Genomic DNA, 13222 nt, shown 5'->3' on the forward strand with positions numbered 1-13222 from the left:
TCAAAACAACCCTGAGATTCCACCTCACACCAGTCAGAATGGTTAAGATCAAAAATTCAGGTGTCATCAGATGCTGATGTGGATGGAGAAAGAGGACCACTGTTGGGATTGCAAGCTTGTACAACTACTCTGGAAATCAGTTCCGTGGTTCCTCAGAAAATTGGACATAGTACTACCCAAAGATCCAGCAATACCTCTCCTGGGCATATATCCAGAAGATGTTCCAACAGGTAATAAGAACACATGCTCCACTATGTTCATAGCAGCCTTATTTATAATAGCCAGAAGCTGGAAAGAACCCAGATGTCCCTCAACAGAGGAATGGATACAGAAAATTTGGTACACTTACACAATGGAGTACTACTCAGGTATTAAAAACAATGAATTTATGAAATTCTTGGGCAAATGGATGTATTTGGAGGATATCATCCTGAGTGAGGTAACTCAATCACAAAAGAACACACATGATATGCATGAACTGATAAGTGGATATTAGCCCAGAAACCTAGAATACCCAAGACACAATTTGCAAAACACAAGGAAATCAAGAAGGAGGAAGACCAACATGTAGATACTTCATTCCTCCCTAGAATAGTGAACAAAATACCCATGGAAGGGGTTACAAAAAAAAAGTTTGGAGCTGAGACGAAAGGATGGACCATCCAGAGACTGCCTCACCTGGGAATCCATCCCATAATCTGCCACCAAATGCAGACACTATTGCATATGCCAGAAAGATTTTGCTGAAAGGACCCTGATAGTCTCTTGTAAGGCTATGCCAGTGCCTGCCAAATACAGAAGTGGATGCTCACAGTCACCTATTGGATGGAACACAGGGCCCCCAATGGAGGAGCTGGAGAAAGTACCCAAGGTGCTGAAGGAGTCTGCAACCCGATAGTTGGAACAATATGAACTAACCAGTACCCCCAGAGCTTGTGTCTGTAGCTGCATATGTAACAGAAGTTGGCCTAGTCGGCCATCATTGGGAAGAGAGGCCCCTTGGTATTGCAAACTTTATATGCCCTAGTACAGGGGAATGGAAGGGCCAAGAAGTGGGAGTGGGTGGGTAGGGGAGCGGGGCAGGGGGAGGATATAGGGGACTTTCAGGATAGTATTTGAAATGTAAATGAAAAAAATATCTAATAAAAATGAAAAAAATTAAATAAATAAATAAATAAATAGAAATAAAAATAAAAAAGAAAGGGTAATTTGCAAAGTCATCTAAAATAACAAAAAACCTAGGATAGCAAAAACTATTCTCAACAATAAAAGAACCTCTGGTGGAATCACCATTCCCAACCTCAAGATGTATGTACTAAAAGCAACTGTGATAAAAACAAACAAACAAACTTCATGATAGTGGTACAGCGACAGACAGGTAGATCAAAAGATTCAGAAATCAACCTGTACAACTAAGGTCACTTGATCTTTGACAAAGGAGCTAAAACCATCCAGTGGGAAAAAGAGCATATCCAACCTACAGTGCTGGCTCAACTTGAGGTTAGCATGTAGAAGAATGCAAATTGATCCATTCTTATCTCCTTGTACAAAGTTCAAGTTCAAGTGGATCAAGGACCTCCACATAAAACCAGATACACTGAAACCAACAGAATACAAAGTGGGTAAGAGCCTCAAGCATATGGGCACAGGGAAAAATTTCCTGAACTGAACACTGATAGCTTATGCTCTAAGATCAAAAATTGACAAATGGGATCTCATAAAATTGCAAAGGTTCTGTAAGATGACAGGCACTGTCAATAGGACAAAATGGCAACCAACAGATTAGGAAAAGATCTTTACCACCCCTACATCTGATAGAGGACTAATATCCAATATATACAAAGAACTCAAGAAGTTAGACTCCAGAAAACCAAATAAGCCTATTAAAAATGGGGTAGGCAAATGGATGGAAGTAGAAAATATCATCCTGAGTGAGGTTACCCAACCAAAAAAGAACACACATGGTATGCAATACCTGATTAGTGGATATTAGCCCAGAATCTTGGAATACCCAAGATACAAATCACAAACCACATAAAACTCAAGAAGAAGTAAGATCAAAATGTGGATACTTTGGTCTTTCTTAGAAGGGGGAACAAATTACCCATGGAAGGAGTTACAAAGACAAAATCTGGAGCAGAGACTGAAGATATGACCATCCAGAGGCTGCGCCACCTGGGGACCCATCCCATATACAGTAACCAAACCCAGACACTACTGTGGATGCCAACAAGTACTTGCTAACAGAAGACTGTTATAGCTGTCTCCTGAGAGGCTCTATCTGTGCCTGACAAATACAGAGGTGGATGCTCACAGCCAACCATTGGACTGAACACAAGGTTCCCAATGGAAGAGCTAGAGAGAAGACCCAAGGAGCTGAAGGGATTTTCAGCCCCATATGAACAACAATATGAACTAACCAGTAGCCCCCAGAACTCCCAGGGATTAAACCACCAACCAAAGAGTACACATGGTGGGACTCATGGCTCCAGCTGCATATGGAGCAGAGGAGGTCTTGTCGGTCATCCATGGAAGGAAAGGTCCTTGGTCCTGTGAAGGCTTGATGCCCCAGTGTAGGGAATGCCAGGGCCAGGAAGCAGGAGTGGGTATGTTGGTAAGCAGGGGTGAAGGGGAGGGGGGATAGAGAATTTTTGGAGGGGAAACCTGGAAAGGGGATAACATTTGAAGTGTAAATAAAGTATCTAAAAAAAGAAAAAGAAAAAGAAAAAACAGTCATTAAAAGTCTCCCAACTGCCCCAAAATAGTTTTAATTCAGAATTCTACCAGACTTTTAAAGAAGAGCTAATACCAATACGTTTCAAATTAATACACAAAATAGGGACAGAAGAAGAAACATTACCCAATTGATTATATGAAGCAGGATCACCCTGATAACCCAAACCACTCAATGACCCATCAAAGAAAGAGAATTGAAACTTATTACCCTTATGAACATAGATGCAAAAATAGTAAAATACTTGTAAACTAAACTCAAGAACACATCAAAAACATCATCCACTATGATCAAGTAGGTTTCATCCCAGAGATTCAGGGATGTTTCAGTATACAAAAAACCTAAATGTAATCCACCATATAAATAAACTGAAAGAAAAATAACCTCATGGCCATCTCACTGGATGAAGAAAAGACAATGACAAATATTCACCACCCCTTCATGATAAAAGTCCTGGAGAGATTAGGGATACAATGGACACATTTAAACATAATAAAAGCAGTTTATAGCAACTCCACCGGCAACATCAAATTAAATGGAGACAGAGACATACAAAGCAATTCTAATAAAATCAGGAACAAGGCAAAGCTGTGCACTGTCTCAATATTTCAATATAGTACTTGAAGTTCTAGTTAGAGCAATAAGACAACTGAGGGAGAGACTAGTTGAGACTAGTCCAGGTTAGTTGAGACTGCTAGTCTTTCTGGATCTCTCAGACACTGAGCCACCAATCAGGCAGCATACACCAGCTGATATTTGGCCCCCAACACATATACAGCAGAGGACTGCAGGGTTTGGACTCAGTCAGAGAAGATGCACCTAAACCTCAAGAGACTTAATGTCCCAGGGAGTGGGGAGGTCCGGTGGGATGGGGGTGGGGCATCTTCTTGGAGACAGGGGTGTGGAGGGGGTGTAAGGGATGTGGAACAGTTGGAGAGTGGACCAGGAAGGGGATGAAGTCTGGACTGTAAAAAAAGATTAAAGAATAGTTTTTTTAAATCCACTAACAATAAAAAAAGACAACTGAGAGAGATCAAGGGGATACAAACTGGAAAGGAATAAGTCAAAATATCTTCATTTGCAAATGGTATGATAGTATACAAAAGTGACCCTAAAAATCTCACAGGGGAACTCCTACAGCTTGATAAACAAGTAGCTGTATACAAAATTAATTTACAAAAATCAGTTGCAATTCTATGTACAAATGGCTAATGGATTGTGAAAGATATTATGGAAATAACACCTTTCACAATTGTCTCAAAATATCTTAGGATGAAACCAAGCCAGTGAAAGATTTGCATGATAAATCTTCAAGTCTTTGAATAAAGAAACTGAAATCAATATCAGAAGATGAAAAGATCGACCATTCTTAAGGATAGGTCTAATTAACATAGTAAAAATGGACATCCTACCAAAAGCAATCTACAGATTCAATGCAATCCTCATCAAAATTCCAACACAATTCTTTGCAGACCTTGAAAGGACCATTTGAAGCTTTATATGGGAAGTGGGAGAAGCAGAATAGGTAAAACAATCCTTATCAATAAATTAACTGCTGGAATCCTACCATTCCAACTATTTCAAGTTAGACTATAAAGCTATAGTAATAAAAACAGCATGGTATCAGAATAAAAACTGACATGTCGATCAATGGGATCAAATTGAAGATCCAGACATGAAGCCACACACCTATTGACACCTGGCTTCTTATAAAGGAGCCAGAAATACATATTGAAATAAAGAAAGCATCTTCAACAAATGGTGCTGGTCAAACTAGAAGATGTCAACTAGCATGTAAAAGAATGCAAATATAACATATTTAACCTCCACAAATGGATGGAATGGATCAAAGACCTCAATATAAAACTGGATATACTGAACCCGATAGAAGAGAAATCTGGGAAAAGCCTTGAACTCACTGACATAGGAAAATTTTTCTGAGCAGAAAACCATATGAACAGACAGTAAGACAAGCAATAAATGGGACCTCATGAAACTGAAAATTTTCTATAAGCAAAGGATACCATTATTGGGACAAAGCAACAACCTACAGAATGGGAAAACATTTTTACTAATTCTGCATCCAGTAGAGAACTAATATCCAAAATATATATACAGAACTCAAAAAAACCAATAACCCAATTTAAAAATCTGGAACGTATATAAACAGTGAATTCTCAGTAGACAAAACTCAACTGGCTGAGAAACACTTGAAATGTTCAACAACCTTACATCAGGGAAATGCAAATCATAACTACTGTGAGATTCCATCTTACAGAATCAGAATGGCTGACATCAATAGCATGACAGCTCATATTAGTGAGGATGTGAACTAGGGAATACTCCTTTGCTGAAGGGAGTGCAAACTTGTGCAGCAACTGTGGACATCAACATGTCAGTTACTCTCAAAGATGAAAATCAATATACCTCAAGATCCAGTTATAATCACTCTTGGGTATACCCCAAGGATGTTCTATCCTACAACAAGGACACGTCATTAACCATGTCCACTCCTGCTCTATTCATAATAGGCAGAAATTGTTAACAGCCTAGAATCCCATCAACAGATAAAGAGGTCAGGAAAATATGAACATTTAAACCATGGAACATTATTCAGCTGTTATTTTAAAAATTGTAGAAGAAGAAGAAGAAGAAGAAGAAGAAGAAGAAGAAGAAGAAGAAGAAGAAGAAGGAGAAATAATTCTATGTATATTATAATTTCAAAAAATCAGTACATATTTTAAAAAGAAAACAAACAGGGAACATACTAGAGAGGACATGGGTATGGGTGGCCTCTACACACTGTTGATGGGATGCTTATTGGTTCAGGCACTATAGAAACCAATGTGGAGGGCTACAAAAAATAAAAGTAGCACTGTCATAGGATCTGTCATAGGGTATGGAGACAGAAACCTAAGTCAGCACAGAGACAGCTGCACACCAGTGACCACTGTGGCACTATTCATGAGACCCACATAATAGAAATCAGCCTAAGTGTAAAGCAACATGTTTTTTTTTTAAATGTGACTTTTATCCATCCATTATGTTATTTGGGGAAATAACATAATTGAACTTGAGATTCTGGTAAGTGAAATAGACCAGGATCAGTGTGATATCCAATGTATGATGTATGATTTCTCTCAGCTATAGAATGTGAATGTTGTGAGTACATGTATATGGTGAATGCATGCTTCTTCCTATGAGGGAGTAAATGCAGAGGAAGGCATTAAGTGTCACCTATTGTTCTCCCCCTTATTCTATTCAAACAGGCTCTTGTAGAGCCTAAAGTTCAGTTTCCGACAGGCTGTCTACTAGTGAGCACAAGATTCACCTTTCTCCTTCCCTCAATACGTGGGTTATAGGCAAGCAGGACCTCACCAGCTTTTACATGAGAGCTGTGTATTTGAAACCATATCCTCATGCGTAAACAGCAAACACTCTTCTGCCTGAGCTATCTCCCTAGCTCTAGATATTTTAGGAAGGCATAAAAGGAAAAGAGTTGCTATCTGAAAAACAAGAGATGACCAGGTTTGAAGGGGTTGGGGCAAGAAGAGCAAATGTAATCAAAGCATGCTATACATGTACAAAAATATAATAACAAAAAGTATTATTTTGTATAATTGATATACACTAATAAAATGGGTGGGATGAACTTTCCCAATATAGTTTTTAATATTAAACTTTAAAAAAGAATTAAAGAAAGCAAACTGACAGAGGGAAAGAGGTGAGAAAAGAGGGGGGAAGAAGAGGGGGGAAGGAAGTGACAGGAGAGGAGACAGAAGGGAAGAGTCTATTACCTATCTCAGTATAGGGCTGGACTGTGCCTGCCTCTCTTATAGTGAATTATTAATCTACACTGAGAATGTGAGCTCACTTCGATATACAGTCTCTGCAGAGGAAATCAAGACTATAGAGTGGATTCAAATTCAATATGACTAATGCTCACATAAAGGGGGAATTTTACACCTACATAAAAATACAAGGGGAAGACACAGAAGAGATTCATGGAGAAGGTAACCCATTTCTAACCCAAGCAAAGTCTAGATAGAACAAGCCTCTTGCTCATAGCCCTCATAGGAGCCAGAACCACTAACACTCTCATCATAGAATAGCCTCCAGAACTCTAAAAACTTTCCATTGTCTAAGCGCTCTGTTGTTGTAGTCCCAGAGAACTACTGCACTTATACATAGCTGGCCTTGTAGCATTTTATTACATCCTGTTCCAGTTCCTCCTCCCCAGCTCTCTAGTAACCTTGAAAAGGCTTGAACAGGGTCTGAAAATATAGTGGAGCCAATAACCTGGTAGCCACTAGAGGGAGTAAAGAGCATTCAGATGTCTACAGAGTGTTTTCTCTAAGAGGACTGACATTGGATCTGTCCAATGTCCTCTGTGGATTTCTACTGGATTTTATATATACTACACTGGATTGTATAGTGATTGCAGGAATTACATTATCCAAAAAGAGAAAAAAACTAGCAAATAACATTTGGAACTCTGGAAAATTCTACACATTCCAAAGAGAAAGAACACCAAGTTCATGCATAGGAATGTGAGCATGTATGCGCATCCATGTGAACACTAAATTTTCACCTCTGAATGCAACTGAGGTTTACACAGCTTAAACATAACTGTCACCTCTACACGGAAACTAGAGCTATGCAAAAAGCAGGGAGGGTGGCAGAGACCCACAATAAAGGCTAAAGGACTCACTGGTGACAAATGTTTCAGATTCTAGCTAGTCATTACCCTAAATTAACTGACAGAGACCTTGGCATTAATACGCAAAGAAAAGAAAATTAGCCAAAACACCACCATCCTATCTTAAAAAGGCAAATAGTTGTATTTACAGAAGCACTGTGCTATATTATTTTAAATGTCCTGTTTTCAATTTTAAAAAATACAGATTGAAGAAAAGATTGAAGAAATACACAAGCAAAAAACACAACAGTCACGCAACCTTGAAAAAGAACAAATGTTTGGCTCAACTAAAAAGAATGTTAAATTTGCTATTTTAAGTATGAGCCAAGAAAACCACGCCTCAAATAAAAATATGAGATGCAGTTATTTCAAATAGAGAATATCCATAAAAAGGTTAAGAAGAACCAGAAAAAAAAATCCAAACCAAAGAGTATAACTACTGAACTGAAAACTCCAATCTCAGGATCAGCAGGAGACTACGCAGCAGAGGGCACAGGGGCCTTCGCAAGAAGCCACTGAGGATTATCTGGATTGAGAATACAGGTAAATGAACCATGGCTTGGATAGAAGGGAAATCATCAGAGTCCCGGAAAAAGTAGACAGAAACATTACAGAGAGTGTTTGAAGAAACACTGATTAAATCCTTCCCCAAATTCACAAATATCACAAATCTACAAACTTAAGATAACTGAACTTCAGCAAGGGATAATTCAAGAAGATACACACTAAGATACTTCATGGCCCATCAAAATCTATAAACAAAGGATTCTCTGATTATAATAAAAGCCACAAAGAGAAGTAACTAGTTATATATAAATGATCCTTAACTAATTGTCGATTTTTCTTAGAAGACACGAATAAAATATAAATAAATAAAATATAATATAAATAAAATATAAAATCTGAATAAGCTTAGAAGCAAAGTAAATTACTATGAAAATATATTTTACAAATTCCAGAACCAGATGGATATCCCAGAAAACTGTATCAAATACAGTAAAATTAACAATAATTCTTCACAAAATGTTTAAAAAATTATGAGGAAATATACCAGAGTCTGTTCTGTAGTCACCACCATCCTAATGTTAAAATCCAAAGACTACAAGCCTTTATGAAGATACAGCTCACAATACTAGCAATAAAACCCAACGTCACACAGAAGGTCTAGAGTGGACCAGTGAGATGGCACAGCAGCTCCCACCATGTCTGACAAACTTTATTCAATTTATGAGACCCACAGAGTTGAAAGGAGAGGAGCAACTCCTTTAATTTGTCCTCTGCCCTCCACACAAAGGTGGTGGGTGGCTTTCATGCACACCCCACCACATCCTCCAAACATATGAATAATAAAATGTTTTTTTAAAGGAAAGAACTATGATCAACAAAGAGTTAAACATTATGATCAACAATCAATATAAAGCATCATAGCAATAAAATAAACAAAACCAAATGATCATTTCCACAGATGTACAAAGACAATCTGACAAAAATCCAACACCCTTCTCAGCAAAAATATTCAACACGCAGGAACAGAAGGAATCTTCTTCACTCTGATTAAGAGCATCTTTAAGAATAGTTAGCATTATGCTGAATATTCAAAGCCTGAGATGCTCTCTCAAACCCTAAGACAGAGGCAACACTAGGTGATTTGCTATATTCAGCATTCAAGAAGAAGCTGTAAATGAAGCAACTGCATGAAAAAGAAATTGCATTCATATTGGAAACAAAGACATGCAGCTATTTCCAAGTGTCAGCTAATAAAATTTGCAATGACAAGGATTGCTATCAATGTAAAAGTATTAACTGCATGTCTAAAACCAGCAAAAAACAATCTAAAACCTAGCTACATTAAATTCTTTCACTTAAAATAGCATTAAAATGAAATAAATAATAAACAATGTAACTACAAACTTATATTCTGAAAATTGTAGTTTGTATCAACTTGAAGAGAAATTAGGCTGAAACAAATGTAAAGCTACTTAACGGTCACTCAAGGAAAGGACACCTATTTTACAACCCAGTGTTGCAACAGATACTGATTACGGGATTAATGTGGAATTGCAAGAACCCACAATAGCAACAACAATTTCAAAGAGAACAAAGTTGGAGGCTTCTCATTTAAGTACTTAATGACTCAATATAAAGTAACATAATCAAAATAGCAAGGGGTTGGCATAAGAAGCAGAATATGCAGACCAACAGAGCAGAATGGAGAGTCCATCCGCTAAGCCCACAACCATGGCTAACTGTTTTTCAGTAACAGTGACAAGACAGACTTCAAGAGAGAGAATCATTACTTCAACATGAGGTAATACACTAAAGAATGAGGCTTAGCTCTAGCATTTATCAAAAGCAAAAGTTAACTCAGAATGGGTCAAAATGACTCTTAAAAGGAAACAGAATAAACTGAGAGTATCAAAGTTTAAACTGTATTTTTCAAAAGACAGAGTAAAATATACAGCTGGGTAGTAACGGCTCATGACTTTAATCCCAGCACTTGGGAGGGGGACAGAGACCAGCCTGGTCTACAGAGCTAGTCCAAAGACAGTCAAGGCTACACAGAGAAATGCCGTCTCAAAAAAAAAAAAAAAGAGAGAGAGAGAGAGAGAGAGAGAGAGAGAGAGAGAGGAGAAGAGAAGAGAGGAAATATTAATTCACAGCATGGAAGAAAATATTTCTAAGTCATATGATAAGCTTCTAACAGCCAGGATACATAAAGAACTCTACAACTCAACCAAAACAACAAAAAGTAAGACGTAGATATGGTCTCAAATAGGCATTCCTACAGAAAGAAAGATACCCACATGTTCTACAGACATCTGAGAAGAGGCAGCTCACTGGTCTTTAGCAGCATACAACTCAAAACCACAGAAGGTATCATTTCACACACAACTAGGACGCTTGTAACAAAATAATAAAATAAAATAAAATAAAATAAAATAAAATAAAATAAAATAAACCAGATGGTCAGTAACAGGTGTCAGTGTGAATATTAGGAAGGCTGGACCTCCATCTACTGCTGGTATGAAGAGAAACAACACATGACTGATACGTTAGCCATAAATGACTCTCCCAAGACAGACTTAAGAGAAGTAAAAACATTCACATACATAGGAACATTATTCAGATATAAAAAGAAATGAAGTACTTAGAAGACGACAACAGTGTCGTACAAACACCATACAATGTGTGGCTTTAACTAAGCCAAGAACAGCAGATATCAATCTGAAGGTATCAGCAAGCCAGGGCCCCGAGAGTATCAAAGGAGGGCCAGGAGTACTTGCTTCATGAGCAGAGGCACTTCATCACAACATCATGATAATGATGATGATGATGATGCGGAATTAGTAAGTTCTGAGAGTTGTCAGCCTCATCAACTAAAAAAACAATTAAAGGTGTTTTGTGGCAAGTAAGTTAAAGCAATAAAAATTCAAAAAAAGTTGCAGCTGATGTGCCTCATGAAAGGATATATATATATATATATATATATATATATATATATATATATATATATATATATATATATATATATATATATATATATCTGAAAGGATACATCCAAAATCTTTATTATTATTCTAGCATATTTAAGATGCCCACATTTTATCCCCTAGTGAGTAGTACATACATTACAAGTAAAAGCACTACTAGAAACCTCAGATAACTTTTAGAAATAACTTTTCTTTGCACACAGAATTACCCTTGGATGACTCCAGCTCTACAAAAAACAAACCCATTTAATCCAGCTGTGCAGAAGGAGAGTCACTGAGGAACATGGCGCTTTTCAGCAGGACTGTCACCCTGTAAGCAGATGCTAGTAACTTCCAATTACTCAAAAGCTAGTTATGAGTACCAGGAAAATGTGTTGATCCCACTATTTTCAGTGAATCTTGAGTCAAGTGAATACTTCTTGGCAGTCGAGCCAAATGTCCAACTATGAAAAACAAAAAGAAAACAAGGGATCAACGTTTGTCTTGTAAACCTTCCCAAGTATTAAAATAAGGGTATAGTTTATCTTGACTCCATTTCAGGAAGTATGAATCAGTGTCCTATGATATGTTACCTACTGCTCTGCATAGTCCTTAAAGAATTCCATATAGTTGTGGCTTACCCCTCATAAATCTTAGCCCCGCCTCTCTGTGCTGACTTACAATAGTCTCCCACCTTACAGGACCCATATCACAAACCCCTCCTCCCTGAGACTTTCTGCATGACCTCATTAACTGACTGTCATGGAAGACTTCAATGGATGCTGGAATACCATTATTCATCCACATACATCACTTTCCTTGGTCCAAACTCCACTGATAGAAGCATCGGTGTTTAAGTCAAGAATCCTTTGCAAGCACTACACCTATAACATGAAAACTATGAAGACAATGATTTTGAAAAACTTCCTGATAGTCTTCACTCATTGTTGAATGAGCATTTATGATAGTGTGATGTTGTGAACAGAAGAGGTGGAGAATGCAATACAATGACCATAAAGTGTTAATTCCAAATAGCCTCAATAGCAGCAGGTAAAGAGGAGAGACTATGGCATTAAAGGCCGCAGTGGAGTTTAAATGCAAATTCGGCCACAGGAAAGTTACTTTAAACTACAAGTCTAAGGGTTTTCATCTGCAAAATGAGACTGACAATTCCAGCCTTATAGAATTATCATCGGAGATATGAAGTGCTATGTAATTATCAGCCTTTACTAGTCACAGTTTACATGCTAAGATACTAAATAAAAGCTTATCCTGTTTTTGATAGACCTTATCAAAAAAGGTAAGTCAGGCAATATTTTTAAACAAAACCACAAATTTTTATTACCACGTATGAGGCCAAGAGCCACACTCAACTCCATCTTTTTCAGGCAGACTAATTAGACAATTTATTCTCACAGGACTCTTTGTGCCCATCACTTGAACTTTAGTATTATAAAGAGTGATCTTCATCTCCCTCTCCCCATCCTAGCTTCCTTTCTGTACCTGTGATAAACACCACGCCCCAAATCAACCTGGGAGGAGAGAATTTACTTCACCTTGCAGGGTACTTTTTTTCCTTTTTTTTTTGTTTTGTTTTATTATTACATTTTTAATTAGGTATTTTCTTCATTTACATTTCAAATGCTATCCCAAAAGTTCCCCCATACCCTCCCACCACCACTTCCCTACCCACCCACTCCCACTTCTTGGCCCTGGTGTTCCCCTGTACTGAGGCATATAAAGTTTGCAAGACCAAGGGGCCTCTCTTCCCAATCCAGGAAAGCAAAGGCATCCAGGACTCAAACCCAGACTTGGAGGCAGCAGGCTAAGAGGAAGCACGGAGGAATAGTGCTTACTGACTAGCTTCCTCTGGCTTGCTCAGCCTGCTTTCTTACGTTGCCTGGGACCACCTGCCCAGGGATGACACCACCTCCCAGAGGACTGGCCCCTCCCACATCAAAAGCAATTAAGAAAAATACCCCCACAGACGGCTCATACGTCAATCTGATAGTCAAATTTTCAATTGGGGTTTCCTATTCCCAGGTAACTACAGATTGTGTCAAGTTAAAAAAAAAAAAAAACTAGTAAGCATGCCCCATTTCTTTCCTTTAACCACAATATCCCTTTCTTCACACTTCTTCTACATCTGTATCCTTGGTTACTTTATAGTTCTCTTATTTGAATAAACTTTAACTCTGACAAATGTACCTTTAGTACATTTAGGATCTATGGGACACAGATTATTGTTAGTAAGTCTACAATGTCAACATAGAGGGAGAAGGAGAGGGAGAGGGAGAGGGAGAGGGAGAGGGAGAGGGA

The 13222-nt window shown here is 38.0% G+C and overlaps 1 protein-coding gene across 2 annotated transcripts in view; it reads right to left on the minus strand.

Moving 5' to 3' along the window:
* Positions 1-13222, minus strand: part of Zpbp (zona pellucida binding protein) — a 161924-nt gene that overhangs the window by 147683 nt on the left and 1019 nt on the right. For both annotated transcript variants that reach the window (XM_021177972.2, XM_021177973.2), the window contains exon 2: positions 11287-11367. In XM_021177972.2, the coding sequence (XP_021033631.1) occupies positions 11287-11367 (81 nt within the window). The remainder of the gene's footprint in view (positions 1-11286; positions 11368-13222) is intronic.

Source organism: Mus caroli, chromosome 11 (genome assembly GCF_900094665.2).
Source record: "Mus caroli chromosome 11, CAROLI_EIJ_v1.1, whole genome shotgun sequence".
Lineage (NCBI taxonomy): Eukaryota > Metazoa > Chordata > Mammalia > Rodentia > Muridae > Mus > Mus caroli.